Genomic DNA, 24655 nt, shown 5'->3' on the forward strand with positions numbered 1-24655 from the left:
AGTACTATGATTTCAAAATTTCAATGTTCCATGCCTGACAGTAACTGTCTCACAGCTGTTTCTTTACTAGTTTACCACAAAATATACATAATTAAACACTTTCTCTATCTCTCTCTCTTCCTCATAATGTATTGTCTCAAATGTATTAACAAATTTTGTAAAATTTTCAATTTGAAAATTCCATTAAATTCATAAATTGTATTCTTTCTACTCTTTTTTTTCTCCTGGGCAAAAGATTCATAACATATCCTTAAACATGTGTGCATTGTTGTTTCGAGTATATTTTGACTACAACAACAAAAAACCACAGCAAAATTGTTGTGTATTATTTTGTATTTGCAACCTTCATACTTACAACCAGCTACCAACTATCAACTTTACCTATTAGTAACTTACTTAACTCTCTACTCCCTCTCTCCCTAAATCATCTAGCAAAACCAACCAAAAAATTAACAATATGCTGCATACAACATTAGTACAACAATCTAAAACTACATACATACATATGTACATTCTACACATATTAGTTGCTATTATTAGTATTTGCTTTAAAAACCACAATAGAAAAAAATCAAAATAAACTAAAAAACCAAAAAATTGCTGCTGCTTAAATAAATTGTAATTTTCTCTGGTAGTAAACAAAATTTATAGAGATGAATTAGAGTGGAGTGTATTTTTATGTCAGTGACAGTGTAACATAAAGGTGTAACAGTTTAGTGTTTTACAATTTTAAAAGCACTTTTAAGTGTCATTTGCCAGGATTTAGAAGCATTATTTAAGGTGATTTCTAAAGAGATAAATTTAAAATTTGAGAGTACTTTTACTTCAAGATTTGCTATTATATAGCTATGAATACAAATAAATTACCTGATAATAACAACAACTTCAAACTAATCCGATATAACAGAGGTTAAAAATGTGCCATCTGCAGATGGGACTTGCAGATGACATAACAGATTTTAGAACTAAAGATCCCAGATGTCTTCAAGATATTCGACGTTTCATTTCGTTACTATAACTACATAAAGAATTATATGTTTGTAATCGATACCATTCTATAGTCCGGATTGTACATCGTAGTCAGAAGTATTAGCAAATCTATAGTCTGGAATATAGGCCAGTCTCTATTCTGGAGGCCAGTTTGTAGTCTGGAATATAGGCCAATTTATTGTTTGAACTATAGGCCAGTCTATATTCTGGACTATAGCCCAATCTGTAGTCTGGAATATAGGTCAGTCTCTAATGTGGAGGCCAGTCTATAGTCTGGACTATAGGCCAATATATATTCTGAACTATAGGCCAGTCTACATTCTGGACTATAGGCCAGTCTATACTCAGGACTACCAGCCGGTTTATATTCTAGATTATAGACCAGTCTATATTCTAGATTATAGGCCATTTTATAGTCTGGACTATAGGTCAGTTTATAGTCTGAACTAAAGCCAGTCTATAGTCTGGACTATAGGCCATTCTACAGTCTGGATTATAGGCCATTCTATAGTCTGGAATATAGGCCAGTCTCTATTCTGGAGGCCAGTTTGTAGTCTGGAATATAGGCCAATTTATTGTTTGAACTATAGGCCAGTCTATATTCTGGACTATAGCCCAATCTATAGTCTGGAATATAGGTCAGTCTCTAATGTGGAGGCCAGTCTATAGTCTGGACTATAGGCCAGTCTATATTCTGAACTATAGGCCAGTCTACATTCTGGACTATAGGCCAGTCTATACTCAGGACTACCAGCCGGTCTATATTCTAGATTATAGGCCATTCTATAGTCTGGACTATAGGTCAGTTTATAGTCTGAAATAAAGCCAGTCTATAGTCTGGACTATAGGCCATTCTACAGTCTGGATTATAGGCTATTCTATAGTCTGGACTCAAATAATCATACACCACTGTTACACTGTCACCGAAATGAAAATAAGAGTGACCACTTTAATATACTCTTACAAAAAAAACAGCCCCAAAATTATGAAATTGTTTAAACATAACCTTAAATAATATCTAATTACGCCTCTCCCGTAACGAAATCATATAATAACAATTAATTTGCTTTATAACTGTAAATTGTAAATAATATAATACCATTTTCATCTCTAACATGTAATTTGTTGTAATTTTTTATTTTGTATAATTAATAGTTTTAACAAAACATTAACTCTTCTCCCCCTATATACCAGCACCTCGCACTACCTCATCATTTGTTATTTTGGTTTAATAATAAATAACAATTTGTTAATAATATTCAATTAAACCTTTAAACAAAAAATCACCAATTATTTTAAATTTATTTGTTTTATTATCCAAAATAAATTTAAACAGAAATAGCACGTTGCATTGTTTTTTTGTGAATAATTTTTAGATGCATTTAAAAAATTTGTTTAGTTGTATATAAAAAGAAATCCATTAAATATTATAGATTTATTATATGTTTTATGTATAGGTTTTTAGTTTGTTTTAATGTGTATTTTATTATAAATTTATGTTAGCTGTTAAAAAGCATGCTTTTTGTGTCACTTTTTTATGTGTTTTTGTTTATTATTTTATTTAAAAATTTCACTTATCTTTTTTTAATTTCATAAAATTTTTGGTTTCTTTTCCCGTTTTTATTTGCCTTTAAACAAAAACTAAAAGAACCTCTACCATTTTTGTTAAAAAAAGAAAACTTTTTTTAAATAATATTCGCCATTTTACTCTGCCATATTTATTATTAATTCAACTAATTGCACCTTTAGTTGTTTAAGTATTGCTAATATTAGTAATAATTTTAATTCCTTTTTACAAAACAGCTAAAATTTCCTTAACAGTTAATTGTTAAAATTTAAGTTTGTAGGTTTTTTTAAAGAAATATTAGGTCTTAACAAATTTTTGGTACCGTTTCCTACTAATACAAAAGAAAATGGATGCTAATGAGACTTCAGTTAGTTATTTTGAAATACTTTTTTTTACGTTAGATTTAGTTTTTAAGGTTAAGTATAAAGTTATGTTTATTTTCTGAAAAAAACAAAAAGTTCTTTAAAATATATACATATAAATAATTATAAAAAACATTAATTGGTATTTTGTAAAAAATTAATTTATAATTTAAGCTAAGTTTATATTTATATAGCATTTTTAATTTCAAGTTAATTTCTAGTTCAGTTCTGGTTGAGTCCTAGTTGAGTTCTTGTTCAGTTCTAGTTCAGTTCTAGTTCAGTTCTAGTTCAGTTCTAGTTCAGTTCTAGTTCAGTTCTAGTTCAGTTCTAGTTCAGTTCTAGTTCAGTTCTAGTTCAGTTCTAGTTCAGTTCTAGTTCAGTTCTACTTCAGTTCTAGTTCAGTTCTAGTTCAGTTCTAGTTCAGTTCTAGTTCAGTTCAGTTTAGTTCATTTCTAGTTCAGTTCTAGTTCAGTTCTAGTTCAGTTCTAGTTCAGTTCTAGTTCAGTTCTAGTTCAGTTCTAGTTCAGTTCTAGTTCAGTTCTAGTTCAGTTCTAGTTCAGTTCTAGTTCAGTTCTAGTTCAGTTCTAGTTCAGTTCTAGTTCAGTTCTAGTTCAGTTCTAGTTCAGTTCTAGTTTTCAGTTCTAGTTCAGTTCTAGTTCAGTTCTAGTTCAGTTCTAGTTCAGTTCTAGTTCAGTTCTAGTTCAGTTCTAGTTCAGTTCTAGTTCAGTTCTAGTTCAGTTCTAGTTCAGTTCTAGTTCAGTTCTAGTTCAGTTCTAGTCAGTTCTAGTTCAGTTCTAAGTCTCTTCAGTTCTAGTTCAGTTCTAGTCAGTTCTAGTTCAGTTCTAGTTCAGTTCTAGTCAGTTCTAGTTCAGTTCTAGTTCAGTTCTAGTTCAGTTCTAGTTCAGTTCTAGTTCCAGTTCTAGTTCAGTTCTAGTTCAGTTCTAGTCAGTTCAGTTCAGTTCTAGTTCAGTTCTAGTTCAGTTCTAGTTCAGTTCTAGTTCAGTTCTAGTTCAGTTCTAGTTCAGTTCTAGTTCAGTTCTAGTTCAGTTCTAGTTCAGTTCTAGTTCAGTTCTAGTTCAGTTCTAGTTCAGTTCTAGTTCAGTTCTAGTTCAGTTCTAGTTCAGTTCTAGTTCAGTTCTAGTTCAGTTCTAGTTCAGTTCTAGTTAGTTCTATTCAGTCTAGTTCAGTTCTAGTTCAGTTCTAGTTCAGTTCTAGTTCAGTTCTAGTTCAGTCTAGTTCAGTTCTAGTTCAGTTCTAGGTTCAGTTCTAGTTCAGTTCTAGTTCAGTTCTAGTTCAGTTCTAGTTCAGTTCTAGTTCAGTTCTAGTTCAGTTCTAGTCAGTTCTAGTTCAGTTCTAGTTCAGTTCAGTTCTAGTTCTAGTTCAGTTCTAGTTCAGTTCTAGTTCAGTTCTAGTTCAGTTCTAGTTCAGTTCTAGTTCAGTTCTAGTTCAGTTCTAGTTCAGTTCTAGTTCAGTTCTAGTTCAGTTCTAGTTCAGTTCTAGTTCAGTTCTAGATCAGTTCTAGTTCAGTTCTAGTCCAGTTCTAGTCCAGTTCTAGTCCAGTTCTAATTCAGTTCTATTCAGTTCTAGTTCAGTTCTAGTTCAGTTCTAGTTCTAGTTCAGTTCTAGTTCAGTTCTAGTTCAGTTCTAGTTCAGTTCTAGTTCAGTTCTAGTTCAGTTCTAGTTCAGTTCTAGTTCAGTTCTAGTTCAGTTCTAGTTCAGTTCTAGTTCAGTTCTAATTCAGTTCTAGTTCAGTTCTAGTTCTAGTTCTAGTTCAGTTGTAGTTCAGTTCTAATTCAGTCTAGTTCAGTTCTAGTTCTAGTTCAGTTCTAGTTCAGTTCTAGTTCTGTTCTAGTTCTGTTCTAGTTCTGTTCTAGTTCTGTTCTAGTTCTGTTCTAGTTCTGTTCTAGTTCTGTTCTAGTTCTGTTCTAGTTCTGTTCTAGTTCTGTTCTAGTTCTGTTCTAGTTCTGTTCTAGTTCTGTTCTAGTTCTGTTCTAGTTCTGTTCTAGTTCTGTTCTAGTTCTGTTCTAGTTCTGTTCTAGTTCTGTTCTAGTTCTGTTCTAGTTCTGTTCTAGTTCAGTTCTAGTTCGAATAGTATAGATTAAAAGGAGGAATGAAAACTTCAGCACATCCTTTATAGGCCCTACAGGTACTTTCTCTAAAGTTGATCTCCTGTGGGACACTTATCAGTAGCAATTTCTATACATTTTAAAATATTTTAAACTAGCCTTCCTTTTGGATATCTCTGGAGTCAGATTATGGAAATAGTTATGTGTTTTTGGGGATTTTACTCATATTTCAACCATTTAAAACATGTATTTAAGCCAACTTTTTTTTTTTTTGCAAGTACCCGGGTATTTTTTACCAAATTTTACCAATCAGAAAATTGTGAAATAATAGTAGTTCTAGAGGTATACATATGTATGTATGTATATCATCTACAAGTAATAGCATTAGAACCATTATAACTTAAATTAGCATTAAGTAAAAACATACTGAAAGCATCGTATGTCTTCTAATTGTTTCCAATTTCATTTCTCATAAGGTTTTACAGGTCCAATATAAAGCTTTTTTTTCAAAATCATAACAAAACTATAACTAATATACATTCATACATAAGTGTAAGCTTCTCCTATACAACAGCTTTATGCTTAAACTATATCTAAACAAAATCATCTTACTTAGCTTTCTATAAATGTACAAAATTGTTTTAAAGCTTTGTTTTTTACTATTTTTGGCCAACAACTGCATACATTTAAATTCTAATTGTAAATAAATTATAAACACTCTTTATAGAAATAAAATATTGTGGTTTAATTAAAATAATTTTGTTTGTAATTAAAATTTAATTATTTTTTATTGTGTTTTTGTTTTGTAAACTATGAAAGTTGTTGTGTAGTTACAATGATCATGACGATGATGATGCAATTGTTTACCTGCTGTTTCAAAAAATCAAACTATTTTATTTAATAATAAACATTTATTGGCGAATAACATTTAACTTATTCTTTTATGTAAAATTATCAGCTTTAAAACAAATTTTGTATATTTAAGGCAAATAAAAATAAAATGAAACATTTTCAATTTGTAAAAGTTTTCCTCGTGTATTTTGTCCATTTTTTGGGGTATTTTGTTGTTTATTTTTAATAGTATTTAAAGTATTTCTTTTTCAGTGTTTTTGTATGTGTTCATTTTTCAGAAAGGAAAATTAGTTTTTCTTTATTTGATTTTCTTAGATTATAAGTTTGTGTTTCATTTATATAAATTTTTGTTGAATTAAAGGGTTTATTGTTCATTTTAAAATCACTAAGACAGAGAAATGTTTAGCTCATTGGCATTCATTGTTATAATAAAGCAATTTTTAAATTGTGATGTTGCTAATGTGGAAATTCAAGCTGAAAATATTAAACAAAGTTCACTTCGAGTTAAGTACTAGCTCAGTTCTAGGTTAGTTCAGTTCTAGTTCTAGTTCAGTTCTAGTTCTAGTTCAGTTCTAGTTCAGTTCAAGTTCAGTTCAAGTTCAGTTCAAGTTCAGTTCAAGTTCAGTTCTAGTTCAGTTCTAGTTCAGTTCTATTTCAGTTCTAGTTCAGTTCTAGTTCAGTTCTAGTTCAGTTCTAGTTCGGTTCTAGTTCAGTTCTAGTTCGGTTCTAGTTCGGTTCTAGTTCAGTTTTAGTTCAGTTTTAGTTCAGTTTTAGTTCAGTTCTAGTTCAGTTCTAGTCCAGTTCTAGTCCAGTTCTAGTTCAGTTCTAGTTCAGTTCTAGTTCAGTTCTAGTTCAGTTCTAGTTCGGTTCTAGTTCAGTTCTAGTAGTTCAGTTCTAGTTCAGTTCTAGTTCAGTTCTAGTTCAGTTCTAGTTCAGTTCTAGTTCAGTTCTAGTTCAGTTCTAGTTCAGTTCTAGTTCAGTTCTAGTTCAGTTCTGTTCAGTTCTAGTTCAGTTCTAGTTCAGTTCTAGTTCAGTTCTAGTTCAGTTCTAGTTCAGTTCTAGTTCAGTTCTAGTTCAGTTCTGGTTCAGTTTCTAGTTCAGTTCTAGTTCAGTTCTAGTTCAGTTCTAGTTCAGTTTAGTCAGTTCTAGTTCAGTTCTAGTTCAGTTCTAGTTCAGTTCTAGTTCAGTTCTAGTTCAGTTCTAGTCAGTTCTAGTTCAGTTCTAGTCAGTTCTAGTTCAGTTCTAGTTCAGTTCTAGTTCAGTTCTAGTTCAGTTCTAGTTCAGTTCTAGTTCAGTTCTAGTTCAGTTCTAGTTCAGTTCTAGTTCAGTTCTAGTTCAGTTCTAGTTCAGTTCTAGTTCAGTTCTAGTTCAGTTCTAGTTCAGTTCTAGTTCAGTTCTAGTTCAGTTCTAGTTCAGTTCTAGTTCAGTTCTAGTTCAGTTCTAGTTCAGTTCTAGTTCAGTTCTAGTTCAGTTCTAGTTCAGTTCTAGTTCAGTTCTAGTTCAGTTCTAGTTCAGTTCTAGTTCAGTTCTAGTTCAGTTCTAGTTCAGTTCTAGTTCAGTTCTAGTTCAGTTCTAGTTCAGTTCTAGTTCAGTTCTAGTTCAGTTCTAGTTCAGTTCTAGTTCAGTTCTAGTTCAGTTCTAGTTCAGTTCTAGTTCAGTTCTAGTTCAGTTCTAGTTCAGTTCTAGTTCAGTTCTAGTTCAGTTCTAGTTCAGTTCTAGTTCAGTTCTAGTTCAGTTCTAGTTCAGTTCTAGTTCAGTTCTAGTTCTAGTTCAGTTCTAGTTCAGTTCTAGTTCAGTTCTAGTTCAGTTCTAGTTCAGTTCTACTTCAGTTCTAGTTCAGGTTCTAGTCAGTTCTTGTTCAGTTCTAGTTCAGTTCTAGTTCAGTTCTAGTTCAGTTCTAGCTCAGTTCTAGTAGTTCAGTTCTAGTTCAGTTCTAGTTCAGTTCTAGTTCAGTTCTAGTTCAGTTCAAGTTCAGTTCTAGTTCAGTTCGAGTTCAGTTCTAGTTCAGTTCTAGTTCAGTTCTAGTTCAGTTCTAGTTCAGTTCTAGTTCAGTTCTAGTTCAGTTCTAGTTCAGTTCTAGTTCAGTTCTAGTTCAGTTCTAGTTCAGTTCTACTTCAGTTCTAGTTCAGGTTCTAGTTCAGTTCGAGTTCAGTTCTAGTTCAGTTCTAGTTCAGTTCTAGCTCAGTTCTAGTTCAGTTCTAGTTCAGTTCTAGTTCAGTTCTAGTTCAGTTCTAGTTCAGTTCTAGTTCAGTTCTAGTTCAGTTCTAGTTCAGTTCTAGTTCAGTTCTAGTTAAGTTCTAGTTCAGTTCTAGTTCAGTTCTAGTTCAGTTCTAGTTCAGTTCTAGTTCAGTTCTAGTTCAGTTCTAGTTCAGTTCTAGTTCAGTTCTTGTTCAGTTCTAGTTCAGTTCTAGTTCAGTTCTAGTTCTGTTCTAGTTCTGTTCTGGTTCTGTTCTAGTTCTGTGCTAGTACTGTTCTAGTTCTGTTCTAGTTCTGTTCTAGTTCTGTTCTAGTTCAGTTCTAGTTCAGTTCTAGTTCTGTTATAGTTCTGTTCTAGTTCTGTTCTCGTACTGTTCTAGCTCTGTTCCAGTTCTGTTCTAGTTCTGTTCTAGTTCTGTTCTAGTCTTGTTCTAGTTCTGTTCTAGTTCAGTTCTAGTTCAGTTCTAGTTCAGTTCTAGTTCAGTTCTAGTTCAGTTCTAGTTCAGTTCTAGTTCAGTTCTAGTTCAGTTCTAGTTCAGTTCTAGTTCAGTTCTAGTTCAGTTCTAGTTCAGTTCTAGTTCTGTTCTAGTTCTGTTCTAGTTCTGTTCTAGTTCTGTTCTAGTTCTGTTCTAGTTCTGTTCTAGTTCTGTTCTAGTTCTGTTCTAGTTCTGTTCTAGATCTGTTCTAGATCTGTTCTAGATCAGTATTTGTTTATTGGCATATTTCCGATAAAATCGCTATTAACGTTTCAGTAATGTTATCAAGTTGTCCTCAAGTTAAACGGTTCTTTATTGATATTTGAATCATTCTTTATGCTAAAATCGTTCCATAGCATTTTCAGCTTGAATCTCACATAAAACATCCACCATAACTTAAGCATCAGGTGTTTTTCCATTCACCATTAATAAAATAAAAAATTGTATTAAAACAAAACCTTATCTCCTGCCCATTTCATATATTATGTGCTAACAAATTGATAATATTAAAATCCTAATATTTTATTTTCTTCTATTCTTTTTTCTTACCAATAGAATCGTAATACCGAAAATCTTGGTACACCCGGTACCCGTACCAGCAGTGTTTTGCCCGATTTGCTTAGTCAAGCCTCACCAGCAACACCACCACGTCATGATAAATCATCCAGTGAGGAGGTAAGTGATACGAGTTTATTTTGTATGTTATTTTCATTTCTTTGCGACTTTTCCAAATTACTTATTTATTAATTTTGTTTTAAATTACAAATAATTATTTAATAATTTAGTTTGAGATTTTTTTTTAAAGAATATAATTTTAGTTAAGCGCTTTGTTTTGTTAATTTTTTGTCGTTTAGTTTATTGTTTATTAATTTTTGTTTTATTTTTATTAAACAAAAACGTTGTCTTTTGTCAACAAATTTACTAAATTTGTTATGGCCATTAATAATACATAAATAAATTTTCTGACGCTAAATATTTTTCTTTTTTAAATATATTTTTTTAAATATTTGTTTGTTTTTCTTAAATAATAAAGACAACAACACACAGTTATGGAGAAAATTATTAAATATTTTCTATTTGGCTTAAAATAAAAACAGTTTTAAAGATTTTTAGATTTTCAACTACACCATTTCCAAGTTAAAATTATTAATATTCAAGTTGTAGATCAGTTCTGTTCTAAACCAGTTCCAGTTCGTTTCTAAGATCTAGTTCAGTTTTTATTTCTGTTGGAAATGGTGTAGAACAAATAATTTCCCAAATTGTATAAATATTTGTCCAACATAAGAGGTTGTCTTCACTTATCAAACTCAAGATGATTTATTAAATTTATTATTTTTTATGCTTTTAATTAAATATTTATAGAAAAATAAATCAAATTTAAAATTCTGCTCTTTAATTTTGTTGATTTCAAAATTTTTTAAATGCTGTGTGTGTCTTTTAACAAAACGCTCGTACCTCGTGCTGATTTGTCTCTTGTTTAAGTAGTAATTTTTAGTTTTTATTTGTTTTCATTGTCTTAATCATCATAATTTATCATAAACATTTATTTTTTGCTTTTATTATATGTTATTATTGTTTTATTTGTTCGTACTAAAAAAAAATACAAAATATACAAAAGCAAACTCACCATATTTATTTAAGAAAAAGTACATCAAAAAACTGCTCCTCCAACACAAAACCAAATTAAATGGCCTCAGTTTAATGGACAAGAAAATAATTAAAATACTCTAATTTGGAAAAAGAAGTACACACTACTAAATAAAAAAAAAACAAAATTGTGACTAATATTTTGTAGTACACTTAATGGTGTTGTGGTGTGAATTTTTCATTCGTTAGTTTTATGGCGAATATTTTCTTTAGAAAAGACAAGACAACTTTTTAAGAAAATATTTTTTTTTAATTATCTTAAGGCTCATGTAATTTAAGTGGATTTTTAGGGCACAGTTACAGAATACAGTTCTAGTTCGGATCTAATTCAGTTCTAGTTTTTTTGAAATACAGTTTTAATTCAGATCTAGAAGTCTTCTAATCTGTTCAAATACAATTCTAGCACAGTGATAGTTCTAATGTCTATCTTTTGTAGTTCAGTTCTATTATAGTTCAGATCCCATTACAATTTTAGTTTAGTTCTAGTTCAGTTTAAGTGCAATTTTAGTTCTTTTTCAGTTCTAGTTCAGTTCTAGTTCAGTTCTAGTTCAGTTCAGTTCTAGTTCAGTTCTAATTCAGTTCTAGTTCAGTTCTAGTTCAGTTCTAGTTCAGTTCTAGTTCATTTCTAGTTCATTTCTAGTTCAGTTTTAGTTCAGTTCTAGTTCAGTTCTAGTTCAGTTCTAGTTCAGTTCTAGTTCAGTTCAGTTCTAGTTCAGTTCTAGTTCAGTTCTAGTTCAGTTCTAGTTCAGTTCTAGTTCAGTTCTAGTTCAGTTCTAGTTCAGTTCTAGTTCAGTTCTAGTTCAGTTCTAGTTCAGTTCTAGTTCAGTTCTAGTTCAGTTCTAGTTCTAGTTCAGTTCTAGTTCAGTTCTAGTTCAGTTCTAGTTCAGTTCTAGTTCAGTTCTAGTTCAGTTCTAGTTCAGTTCTAGTTCAGTTCTAGTTCAGTTCTAGTTCAGTTCTAGTTCAGTTCTAGTTCAGTTCTAGTTCAGTTCTAGTTCAGTTCTAGTTCAGTTCTAGTTCAGTTCTAGTTCAGTTCTAGTTCAGTTCTAGTTCAGTTCTAGTTCAGTTCTAGTTAGTTCTAGTTCAGTTCTAGTTCAGTTCTAGTTCAGTTCTAGTTCAGTTCTAGTTCAGTTCTAGTTCAGTTCTAGTTCAGTTCTAGTTCAGTTCTAGTTCAGTTCTAGTTCAGTTCTAGTTCAGTTCTAGTTCATTTCTAGTTCAGTTCTAGTTCAGTTCTAGTTCAGTTCTAGTTCAGTTCTAGTTCAGTTCTAGTTCAGTTCTAGTTCAGTTCTAGTTCAGTTCTAGTTCAGTTCTAGTTCAGTTCTAGTTCAGTTCTAGTTCAGTTCTAGTTCAGTTCTAGTTCAGTTCTAGTTCAGTTCTAGTTCAGTTCTAGTTCAGTTCTAGATCAGTTCTAGTTCAGTTCTAGTTCAGTTCTAATTCAGTTCTAGTTTAGTCCTAGTTCAGTTCTAGTTCAGTTCTAGTTCAGTTCTAGTTCAGTTCTAGTTCAGTTCTAGTTCAGTTCTAGTTCAGTTCTAGTTCAGTTCTAGTTCAGTTCTAGTTCAGTTTTAGTTCAGTTTAAGTTCAGTTCTAGTTCAGTTCTAGTTCAGTTTAGGTTCAGTTTAGGTTCAGTTCTAGTTCAGTTCTAGTTCAGTTCTAGTTGAGTTCTAGTTCAGTTCTAGTTCAGTTCTAGTTCAGTTCTAGATCAGTTCTAGTTCAGTTCTAGTTCAGTTCTAGTTCAGTTCTAGTTCAGTTCTAGTTCAGTTTTAGTTCAGTTTAAGTTCAGTTCTAGTTCAGTTCTAGTTCAGTTCTAGTTCAGTTCTAGTTCAGTTCTAGTTCAGTTCTAGTTCAGTTCTAGTTCAGTTCTAGTTCAGTTCTAGTTCAGTTCTAGTTCAGTTCTAGTTCAGTTCTAGTTCAGTTCTAGTTCAGTTCTAGTTCAGTTCTAGTTCAGTTCTAGTTCAGTTCTAGTTCAGTTCTAGTTCAGTTCTAGTTCAGTTCTAGTTCAGGTCTAGTTCAATTCTAGTTCAGTTCTAGTTCAGTTCTAGTTCTAGTTCAGTTCTAGTTCAGTTCTAGTTCAGTTCTAGTTCAGTTCTAGTTCAGTTCTAGTTCAGTTCTAGTTCAGTTCTAGTTCAGTTCTAGTTCAGTTCTAGTTCAGTTCTAGTTCAGTTCTAGTTCAGTTCTAGTTCAGTTCTAGTTCAGTTCAGTTCTAGTTCAGTTCTAGTTCAGTTCTAGTTCAGTTCTAGTTCAGTTCTAGTTCAGTTCTAGTTAAGTTCTAGTTCAGTTCTAGTTCAGTTCTAGTTCAGTTCTAGTTCAGATCTAGTTCAGTTCTAGTTCAGTTCTAGTTCAGTTCTAGTTCAGTTCAGTTCAGTTCTAGTTCTAGTTCAGTTCTAGTTCAGTTCTAGTTCAGTTCTAGTTCAGTTATAGTTCAGTTCTAGTTCTAGTTCAGTTCTAGTTCAGTTCTAGTTCAGTTCTAGTTCAGTTCTAGTTCAGTTCTAGTTCAGTTCTAGTTCAGTTCTAGTTCAGTTCTGGTTCAGTTCTGGTTCAGTTGTAGTTCAGTTCTAGTTTAGTTCTAGTTTAGTTCTAGTTTAGTTCTAGTTTAGTTCTAGTTTAGTTCTAGTTTAGTTCTAGTTTAGTTCTAGTTCAGTTCTAGCTTAATACTAGTTCAGTTCTAGTTCCTCAAGTCATTTTAACTGGACCAAACAATATAACAAATTATGATTAAAAGCCAAAGTGACCTTAAAAATCGCTTAAATTACTGAGTTTTTGTTTGTTTAACTATTATTTCTGTGTTTTATTCAGTTTGTTGTTTTATAACAACATTTAAATTGTTTTATTAATAATATAAATTTTAGGTTTTTTTGTGTAGATTTTATTTTTTTCAATTAAAACATGTTTGTTTATCTTACCTTTACAATCGTAGTTGAATTAGTATTTACTTTTACATAGTTATAAATTTAGTTTTTTTTTAATTAAATTAAATTATAATTAATTTCGCTTGAATTCAGATTTTATTTAGAAAAAAAAAGTATAAATATATTGTTTTTAATTTATTTTGTATTTTGATAACCAACCAACAAATATTATAAATATTTTTCTTCATATATTATATATCATTGTGCTTTGTCTTTCCGCGACGTTTTGTTTTCTGTGAGCTGATGGCCACTACGATTAAAATGAATATTGAAAATGTTGTAGGCAAAATTACCAAATGCAATAATAGTAAGTATCAAATCAATCAAATCAATTCATTCTCAAAACTCTACTCTCATCATTATGCAAAAAAAAAAAAATCAAATAATGAAACCAAATCAATTATTTTTTTTTGTTGTAAAATAATATTAAACTCATTGATTTTAAATTAAATAAAAATTAGTTTTATCAACTCAAAACTATAATATTTGCTAGAAAAAAATAAAATAAATACTCGTACCTACTATGTAAAACTGTTTTATGTATAAAATAAAATAAATATAAAAATCATTTTATGTAAATTCATTTTGTATCTCTTTCACACTCTCACTCACTGTCTGTATTACTTTCGCTGTCTGTCTCTTACTGTGTGTGTTTGTGTGTAAATCACATTAAAGTTCTTTGTTTTTTTTTTTTTTTTTTAATAAAATGTAAAATATTCATTATTGCTAAAATATTTAAATTATTTATTGTTTTTTTAGTTTTGTTTTATTTGTGTGTTTAAATACAAACTCCTTCTATGTTTTTTTGTAAAACTCCTTGAATTTCATTTCTATTATTTTTTCTTGTTGTTTTAAATTTGTATTTTATTTGTTTTAACGTATTTGTGTGTAAATTTAAATATAATTTTTAATGTATAAATATTTTATGTATAGTAAAATCATTATTATCTTTATAGATTTTTAAATTTGTTTCCCAAGCACTAGTTGTTTGTTTGACATTTATCAAGAAAGATAAACATTGTCTTAAAAATCTAATTTATACCAGTGGGATATTCTATGTCCCTGGGGATATTTTTCATGCTTGCTCTCTCTCTCTACTAAAAATGCTATAATATTTTATAAATTTGTGCAACTTTCTGACATTTGCTCAAATGTTTGAAATAAGTCAAATGTTGTCAATAGTTCTTTTATGTGGGAGAAGGTGAAAGGTCAGCAGTTATGTGACAATTCCTATTGAAAATCAAAGTACTTTTATTAAGTGTTTTGTGCAGGTTATGTGTCGTTTCATTATATTAGATCTATTTAGATTTGTGTTAAAAATGTTGTTTTATAATTCAAGTACTTTAAGTTTAGTCAAATTAAAATAATTTAGATTTATTACTTCAGTTCTTGTTTAGATCTGATTCAATTTCTTTTCACATGTAGTTCAGTTTTAGTTCAATTCTACTTAAGTTCTAGTTCAGTTCTAGTTCAGTTCTAGTTCAGTTCTAGTTCAGTTCTAGTTCAGTTCTAGTTCAGTTCTAGTTCAGTTCTAGTTCAGTTCTAGTTCAGTTCTAGTTTAGTTCTAGTTCAGTTCTAGTTCAGTTCTAGTTCAGTTCTAGTTCAGTTCTAGTTCAGTTCTAGTTCAGTTCTAGTTCATTCTAGTTCAGTTCTAGTTCAGTTCTAGTTCAGTTCTAGTTCAGTTCTAGTTCAGTTCTAGTTCAGTTCTAGTTCAGTTCTAGTTCAGTTCTAGTTCAGTTCTAGTTCATTTCTAGTTCAGTTCTAGTTCAGTTCTAGTTCAGTTCTAGTTCTGTTCTAGTTCAGTTCTAGTTCAGTTCTAGTTCAGTTCTAGTTCAGTTCTAGTTCAGTTCTAGTTCAGTTCTAGTTTAGTTCTAGTTTAGTTCTAGTTCAGTTCTAGTTCAGTTCTAGTTCAGTTCTAGTTCAGTTCTAGTTCAGTTCTAGTTCAGTTCTAGTTCAGTTCTAGTTCAGTTCTAGTTCAGTTCTAGTTCAGTTCTAGTTCAGTTGTTCTAGTTCAGTTCAGTTCTAGTTCAGTTCTAGTTCAGTTCTAGTTCAGTTCTAGTTCAGTTCTAGTTCAGTTCTAGTTCAGTTCTAGTTCAGTTCTAGTTCTAGTTCAGTTCTAGTTCAGTTCTAGTTCAGTTCTAGTTCAGTTCTAGTTCAGTTCTAGTTCAGTTCTAGTTCAGTTCTATTTCAGTTCTAGTTCAGTTCTAGTTCAGTTCTAGTTCAGTTCTAGTTCAGTTCTAGTTCAGTTCTAGTTTAGTTCTAGTTCAGTTCTAGTTCAGTTCTAGTTCAGTTCTAGTTCAGTTCTAGTTCAGTTCAGTTCTAGTTCAGTTCTAGTTCAGTTCTAGTTCAGTTCTAGTTCAGTTCTAGTTCAGTTCTAGTTCAGTTCTAGTTCAGTTCTAGTTCAGTTCTAGTTCAGTTCTAGTTCAGTTCTAGTTCAGTTCTAGTTCAGGTTTCTAGTTCAGTTCTAGTTCAGTTCTAGTTCAGTTCTAGTTCAGTTCTAGTTCAGTAGTTCAGTTCTAGTTCAGTTCTAGTTCAGTTCTAGTTCAGTTCTAGTTCAGTTCTAGTTCAGTTCTAGTTCAGTTCTAGTTCAGTTCTAGTTCAGTTCTAGTTCAGTTTAGTTCAGTTCTAGTTCAGTTCTAGTTCAGTTCTAGTTCAGTTCTAGTTCAGTTCTAGTCAGTTCTAGTTCAGTTCTAGTTCAGTTCTAGTTCAGTTCAGTTCTAGTTCAGTTCTAGTTCAGTTCAGTTCTAGTTCAGTTCTAGTTCAGTTCTAGTTCAGTTCTAGTTCAGTTCTAGTTCAGTTCTAGTTCAGTTCTAGTTCAGTTCTAGTTCAGTTCTAGTTCAGTTCTATTCAGTTCTAGTTCAGTTCTAGTTCAGTTCTAGTTCAGTTCTAGTTCAGTTCTAGTTCAATTCTAGTTCAGTTCTAGTTCAATTCTAGTTCAGTTCTAGTTCAGTTCTAGTTCAGTTCTAGTTCAGTTCTAGTTCAGTTCTAGTTCAGTTCTAGTTCAGTTCTAGTTCAGTTCTAGTTCTAGTTCAGTTCTAGTTCAGTTCTAGTTCAGTTCTAGTTCAGTTCTAGTTCAGTTCTAGTTCAGTTCTAGTTCAGTTCTAGTTCAGTTCTAGTTCAGTTCTAGTTCAGTTCTAGTTCAGTTCTAGTTCAGTTCTAGTTCAGTTCTAGTTCAGTTCTAGTTCAGTTCTAGTTCAGTTCTAGTTCAGTTCTAGTTCAGTTCTAGTTCAGTTCTAGTTCAGTTCTAGTTCAGTTCTAGTTCAGTTCTAGTTCAGTTCTAGTTCAGTTCTAGTTCAGTTCTAGTTCAGTTCTAGTTCAGTTCTAGTTCAGTTCTAGTTCAGTTCTAGTTCAGTTCTAGTTCAGTTCTAGTTCAGTTCTAGTTCTCAGTTCTAGTTCTAGTTCATTCTAGTTCAGTTTAGTTCAGTTTCAGTTCAGTTTTAGTTCAGTTCTAGTCAGTCCTAAATAAATTCTTGACTGTATGTTGAGTATATATTTCCTACTATAGATCATTTACATATATAGAGATTTATTTAAATAAATAGTAAAAAATTTTCTAAAAGATTTAAAAGTATAGATTAGTAGTAGAATGCATAAAGTAATGAAATTGTAATTATAGCTTTTGGCATATACATATAACATTGAACATTTTAGCACACATTTGCAAATTTTACACAGTTCAATTAATTAACTCTAACATATGTATACCAAAAAAAAAAAACACAATCATTTAAACATTAAAACAAGAACTATAAAAATATTAATAAAAATTCTAACAATACAACAAATTTAATAAATATTTTACTTAAACAAATTGTATATAAATTAAACACAAATATATTAATCTCTCTTTTGCAAATTGAAGCAAAAAAATAACTTTTTTGCGTGCACACAATTTTTTTAATAAAGTGCATATATTTTCAGTTAAAAAATGTTACAGCTTCTCTTTTTTATGTTTCATGGCGTCTGGGAAAGACTAATCACATTTTATTTTTTATTATTTCCATATTTTTTTGTTGTTAAATTTAGTATTTAAAAAAATAAAATTTTTACATTAATAATAAAACTAACAATTTTTCCTTTTACTCCCTTTTTTTAAGTAAAGGAAATATTTATCTATAGCGAGTTATAATGTAGTATTTTTTTAGAGAATTGGAAATTGGGCATGCTAATTTTTGTATATATATAAAAACTATGTAATTGACTCGAGTAAAGTTATTTCCACTATTTATTAAACAATTAAAAATAAACATGTTATTATATAAAATTAATATTTAAAAGGTTTATGTATAAAGAAAATAATATAAAATAATTAATTAGACAATTTATCCCGTACCGTTTAATAATTAATTCAAAATCTCTGTATTATAAATGGGAGCTAGAACATCATACGAATGGAAGCTTTTAAAGTTTTGAACTTTTGGTACTTTCTCTAAAACTTTTTCGTAAAATATCTCTTTTTATAGAAAATTTTTGGAAAAATTCTCTTTTTAGAGGAAATCTTCGAAAAATTTCACTTTTTATAGAAAATTTTCGAAAAATGTCTCTTTTTATATGAAATTTTCAATAAAAATTCTTTTTTATAGGAAATTTTCCGAAAATGTTTACTTTTTATAGGGAATTTTCTAAAAATATCTCTTTTTACAGGGAATTTTCTAAAAATTTCCCTTTTTATAGGAAATTTTCAAAAAAATCACTTTTTATAGAAAATTTTCACTTTCTATAGAAAATTTTCGGAAAAATTTCTCTTTTTATAGAAAATTTTCGGAAAAATTTCTCTTTTTATAGAAAATTTTCGGAAAAATTTCTCTTTTTATAGAAAATTTTCGGAAAAATTTCACTTTTTATAGAAAATTTTCGGAAAAATTTCACTTTTATAGGAAATTTTCGGAAAAATTTCACTTTTTATAGAAAATTTTCGGAAAAATTTCACTTTTTATAGGAAATTTTCGGAAAAATTTCACTTTTTATAGGAAATTTTCGGAAAAATTTCACTTTTTACAGGAAATTTTCGGAAAATTTTCACTTTTTATAGAAAATTTTCGGAAAAATTTCTCTTTTTATAGAAAATTTTCGGAAAAATTTCATTTTTTATAGAAAATTTTCGAAAAATTTCTCTTTTTCTAGAAAATTTTCGGAAAAATTTCTCTTTTTATAGAAAATTTTCGGAAAAATTTCTCTTTTTATAGAAAATTTTCGACAAAAATTTCTCTTTTTAAAGAAAATTTTCGGAAAATTTCTCTTTTTAAAGAAAATTTTTGGAAAATTTTCTCTTTTTATAGAAAAATTTCGGAAAATTGTCTCTTTTTATAGAAAAATTTCGGAAAATTTTCTCTTTTTATAGAAAAATTTCGGAAAAATTTCTCTTTTTATAGAAAATTTTGGGAAAAATTTCACTTTTTATAGGAAATTTTCTGAAAAATTTCTCTTTTTAGAGGAAATTTTCGGAAAATTTCTCTTTTTAGAGGAAGTTTTCTCTTTATAGAAAATTTTGTATAAAAAAGTATCAAAAAAGTACTTTCTCCTGTATCTCTTAATATTGTACAATTTTCAACACCTATTCCAAATTATTGAAATTAAAGATTTTGATTTAATATGAAACGATCAACGGCGATAATTCTCTTTGTAATATATAGTTAATAATATTCCATTGTAAATTATATAAATTTTTTTAACCCAAACTAATTTCGATGTTTCCACCTTTTCTTCTTTTCTTTTTCTTCCACCGTTCCCAAAAAAAAAAAAAAACAGTATCAAGCGGCCATCAACTCATCAGTGCATTCCACACCATCGAAATCGTTTATTGGCGGTGTCTCTAACAATTCACCCCAATCGACAATTTCGTTGAATTCTTCGTCGTCAAGACAAAATAGCCCAAAGAATTCAATCTCAAAGACACGTTCGTCTAGTAGTATTACTAATCTTTTACATAAATCTGCTTCTTCCTCTTCCAATACTTCATCGGCTGCTCTACCCGTTCCACCCTATGCCCTACAACAGAAACAACGTAGTTTTCTTACCTTTGGTTTTGGTGCTGGCGGTTCTGGTCCCTCGAGACGTGAATCACATGTCAATGTTAATGTTACACCCACATCGCATGAAGCATCCAGTGATACGCCCGAAATACGCAAATATAAGAAACGTTTCAATTCCGAAATATTGTGTGCTGCACTCTGGGGTGTTAATCTATTGATTGGCACCGAGAATGGTTTAATGCTGTTGGATCGTTCGGGTCAGGGAAAGGTAAGCTTGTGATATGTTATGGAATGTATTTTGAATGTTAATTATTTCTCTTTTCTAGGTCTATCAATTAATATCACGTCGTCGCTTCCAACAAATGGAAGTTTTAGAAGGACAAAATATTTTAGTTACCATATCGGGTAAAAAGAATCGTGTACGCGTTTACTATTTATCCTGGCTGAAATCGAAAATTTTAAGAACTGATGGTCTATCAGATGTAAGTTTTAATTCTATAACTTAATTCCAAATGAAAGTCGAAACATTGTTTAAAAAATTTGTCGATTTTATGATTCTAATAATTGTTTTTTTTTTTTTTCAACAATTCTAGCAAGTTGAACGTCGCAATGGTTGGATAAATGTTGGTGATTTACAAGGTGCTGTACATTTTAAAATTGTTAAATATGAAAGGATTAAGTTCCTAGTGATTGCATTAAAAGACTCTATAGAAATTTATGCCTGGGCTCCCAAACCATATCATAAATTCATGGCATTTAAGGTAAGACTAAAGAAATTCATTAATAAATTTGGAAAATTTCTCTTTTCTATAGAAAATTTCTCTTTTCTTTAGAAAATTTTCGGAAAATTTCTCTTTTCTATAGAAAATTTTCGGAAAATTTCTCTTTTCTATAGAAAATTTTCGGAAAATTTCTCTTTTCTATAGAAATTTTTCGGAAATTTTCTCTTTTCTATAGAAATTTTTCGGAAAATTTCTCTTTTCTATAGAAATTTTTCGGAAAATTTCTCTTTTCTATAGACATTTTTCGGAAATTTCTCTTTTCTATAGAAATGTTTCGGAAATTTCTCTTTTCTATAGAAATTTTTAGGAAAATTTCTCTTTTCTATAGAAATTTATAGGAAAATTTCTCTTTTTATAGACAATATTCGGAAAATTTCTCTTTTCTATAGAAAATTTTCGGAAAATTTCTCTTTTCTATAGAAAATTTTCGGAAAATTTCTCTTTTCTATAGAAAATTTTCGGAAAATTTCTCTTTTCTATAGAAAATTTTCGGAAAATTTCTCTTTTCTATAGAAAATTTTCGGAAAATTTCTCTTTTCTATAGAAAATTTTCGGAAAATTTCTCTTTTCTATAGAAAATTTTCGGAAAATTTCTCTTTTCTTTAGAAAATTTTCGGAAAATTTCTCTTTTCTTTAGAAAATTTTCGCAAAATTTCTCTTTTCTTTAGAAAATTTTCGCAAAATTTCTCTTTTCTTTAGAAAATTTTCGCAAAATTTCTCTTTTCTTTAGAAAATTTTCGCAAAATTTCTCTTTTCTTTAGAAAATTTTCGCAAAATTTCTATTTTCTTTAGAAAATTTTCGCAAAATTTCTCTTTTCTTTAGAAAATTTTCGCAAAATTTCTCTTTTCTTTAGAAAATTTTCGCAAAATTTCTCTTTTCTTTAGAAAATTTTCGCAAAATTTCTCTTTTCTATAGAAAATTTTCGCAAAATTTCTCTTTTCCATAGAATTTTTTTCGGAAAATTTCTCTTTTCCATAGACTTTTTTCGGAAAATTTCTCTTTTCCATAGACTTTTTTCGGAAAATTTCTCTCTTCCATAAACTTTTTTCGGAAAATTTCTCTTTTCTATAGATTTTTTTCGGAAATTTTCTATAGAATTTCCCGGAAATTTTTTCTTTTCCATAGAATTTTTTCGGAAAATTTCTCTTTTCTATAGACAATATTCGGATAATTTCTCTTTTTATAGATAATATTCGGATAATTTCTCTTTTTATAGAAAATTTTCGGAAAATTTCCCTTTTTATAGAAAATTTTCGGAAAACTTCTTTTTTTTTATAGAAACTTTTCGGAAAGTTTCTCTTTTTATAGAAACTTTTCGGAAAATTTCTCTTTTTATACAAACTTTTCGGAAAATTTCTCTTTTTTTATAGAAAATTTTCGGAAAATTTCTCTTTTCATAGAAAATTTTCGTAAAAATTCTCTTTTTATAGAAACTTTTCGAAAAATTTCTCTTTTTAGGAAAATTTTTCTTTTCATAGAAAATTTTCGTAAAATTTCTCTTTTTTATGGACATTTTTCGGAAATTTACTCATTTTATAGAAAATGTTCGTAAAATTTCTCATTTTTAAAAGAAAATCTTCAATACTTTCACATTTTTCACGAAATTTTTAAAAATTTCTCTTCTTTTAAAGAAAGTCTTCAAAAGTGTCTCTTCTTTTTCTCTCTCTTTAGAATTTCGGTGAATTAGAACATCGTCCTCTGTTAGTTGATCTAACCATTGAAGATCAATCTAGACTGAAGGTCATTTATGGCTCTGCTGAAGGTTTCCATGCCGTCGATTTAGATTCAGCTGAAGTATACGATATTTATCTTCCTAAGCATGTAAGTATTTGTAAAAAGCTTTAGCTTTCTCTTTAATTATTTTGTAATGAATATTGTTCTTTTTTTTTTCTTAAAAAATATACAGACTCAGGGTGCAATCATTCCTCATTGTATTGTGGCTCTTCCAAATTCAAATGGTATGCAGTTATTATTATGCTATGACAACGAAGGTGTTTATGTCAATACAGTGGGACGTGTATCGAAAAATATAGTGCTACAGGTGAGGTTTTTTATCTTAATAATCTAAATTTTAAAATAATTAATGTAAAATGTTATTGTTTTTCTACTATTTTAGTGGGGTGAAATGCCAACATCAGTAGCCTATATAGGAACTGGACAAATTATGGGCTGGGGCAATAAAGCAATAGAGGTAAATATACTTTGATATTTTATTATGAAACTCATTTTAATTATTGTTAATCTCTCGCTTATTTTACAGATCCGTTCTGTTGAGACAGGCCATTTGGATGGTGTATTCATGCATAAAAAAGCACAACGTTTGAAATTTTTATGCGAACGCAATGACAAGGTATTCTTCAGCAGTGCCAAAGGTGCTTCATCGTGTCAAATCTACTTCATGACTCTCAATAAACCGGGTATGGCGAACTGGTAACAAATATGGTCCATAGATCAAACTATGAAGAAACAACAACAATAACAGTAATTTCACAACAACAACAAAGAGAAAAGCAGTAATTAAGTTAAATTGAATTCGCTATTCGCTATTTAAAAAAAAAAACGAAAACAACAACTAACGAAAGATTTTGAAAAGCTAGAAAAAAGTCTCCCAATAAAAACAATTACACATAAAAATTACTGCTACAGTTATCTATGGATCGAGAGGCATACTAAAGGAGAGACAGAAAATTTTGTTTTTTTTATAACAAAAAAATATTAAATTATTTCTTTTTCATTATTTTTTGTAACCCTGCATATATAAACGAGAAAAAAAACATAAACGCAATTTGATGATAATGATTTATGAAAATTTCAAATCATTTAATTATTTTATATCAATTATTATTATAATTTTTTTTTTTAGAAATTAAAAAAAAAACTTGCTTAGTTTAAGATTGAAGAAAAATCAGAAATAAAAACAAACAATTTATATTCATATTAACTTGAAATGAAAAAGCAAAAACATATGAAAACATATTCTATTTAACTTGAAAAAAAAAAACAAAAAATATATTAGATTTTGCAATATATTTAAAAATGAAAGTGAAACAAAACAAAGCATTCAAATTATTAACAAGCTCATTATGTTGAAAAACAATTAATAAGTTTTGAGTAAAAGTAAAACAAAAGTATCTATTATACCCCAGAATTAAAACCAGGTTTATAAAACTATATATATAAAATAATAATAATAATAATAAAAAAAGAAAACAACAACAAAACAAACAATGGTGTATTAATTAGTTTATAAAAAAATATTTAAAAAAATATGCAATAATTTAAAAAGAAAAACAATTTTATGAACACTTGAAAAAAGAAAAAAACACAATTGAAATCAATCAACAGCAATTAATAAGAATAATAATTAATAATATAGACAACAAAAAACAACAACAACATTTTAAAGACATAATTTAAATTGTTAACAGGATTTTGAATTGTAATTAATGGAAAATTTGAGTTTTTAAATGTTTTTAATCTTTTTACAAGGCTAATAAGCCACTATTAACAGATTTATTTTTATGAATTTGAACTTTGAAAAATTTTCTTCAAAAAGTGAAAAGAGAAATTTTGTAAAAACTTTATAAATAGAGAATTTATAAATAGAGAATATTTCCGAAAAATTTTCTATAAAAAGAGAAAATTTTCGGAAAATTGTCTATAAAAAAGAGAAATTTTTCGAAAATTTTCTATTAAAAGGGAAAATTTTTGAAAAATTTCTATAAAAAGAGAGATTTTCCGAAAAATTAACTATATTTTCCGAAAAGTTTTCTATATTTTCCGAAAAACTTTTTATAAAAAGAGAAATTTTCCGAAAAACTTTTTATAAAAAGAGAAATTTTCCGAAAAAAATGTCTATAAAAAGAGATATTTTCCGATAAACTTTCTATAAAAAGAGAAAAAGGGAAAAATTTTTGAAAATATTCTATAAAAAGAGAAATTTTCCTAAAAATTAACTATATTTTCCGAAAGAGAAATTTTCCGAAAATTTTCTATAAAAAGAGAAATTTTCCGAAAAACTTTCTATAAAAAGAGAAATTTTCCGAAAAAAATTTCTATAAAAAGAGATATTTTCCGATAAACTTTCTATAAAAAGGGAAATTTTCCGAAAATTTTCTATAAAAAGAGAAATTTTCCAAAAAAAACTTTCTTTAAAAAGAGAAATTTTCTATAAATAGAGAATTTTTCCGAAAAATGTTCTATAAAAAGAGAAAATTTCCTAAAAATTTTCTATAAAAACAGAAAATTTTCTATAAAAAGGAAACAATTTTTTAAAATTTTCTATAAAAAGAGAAATTTTTCGAAAATTTTCTATAAAAAGAGATTTTTTTTTTTTAATTTTCTATAAAAGAGAAGTTTTTTTAAAAACTTTCTATAAAAAGAGAATTTTTCCGAAAAAATTTTCTATAAAAAGAGATATTTTCTGAAAAACTTTCTATAAAAAGAGAAATTTTCCTAAAAATTAACTATATTTTCCGAAAGAGAAATTTTCCGAAAAATTTCTATAAAAGAGAAATTTTCCGAAAAACTTTCTATAAAAAGAGAAATTTTCCAAAAAAATTTTCTATAAAAAGAGATATTTTCCGATAAACTTTCTATAAAAAGGGAAATTTTCCGAAAAACTTTGTATAAAAAGAGAAATTTTCCAAAAAACTCTATAAACAGAGAAATTTTCTATAAATAGAGAATTTTTCCGAAAAATGTTCTATAAAAAGAGAAAATTTCCGAAAAATTATCTATATAAAGAGAAATTTTCCGAAAAATTTTCTATAAAAAGAGAAAATTTTTCGAAAATTTTCTTTAAAAAGTGAAATTTTTTCGAAAATTTTCTTTAAAACGTG

At 28.8% G+C, this 24655-nt stretch overlaps 1 protein-coding gene across 1 annotated transcript; it reads left to right on the forward strand.

Annotated features, from left to right (window-relative positions):
• Positions 1–9064: 9064 nt before the first annotated feature.
• On the forward strand, positions 9065–23012 carry LOC119607668 (serine/threonine-protein kinase mig-15; the record flags this gene model as incomplete). Its single annotated transcript, XM_037961722.1, has 8 exons — positions 9065–9184; positions 18808–19299; positions 19358–19513; positions 19625–19792; positions 21486–21635; positions 21721–21855; positions 21931–22005; positions 22075–23012. Coding segments are annotated over 8 exons (1470 nt in total), but the record flags the coding sequence as incomplete, so codon positions are not given.
• Positions 23013–24655: the final 1643 nt, after the last annotated feature.

The sequence above is a fragment of the Lucilia sericata genome, unplaced genomic scaffold, assembly GCF_015586225.1.
Source record: "Lucilia sericata isolate MDLA Ls3-8-SP2 unplaced genomic scaffold, ASM1558622v1 Contig000726F_arrow, whole genome shotgun sequence".
Classification (NCBI taxonomy): domain Eukaryota; kingdom Metazoa; phylum Arthropoda; class Insecta; order Diptera; family Calliphoridae; genus Lucilia; species Lucilia sericata.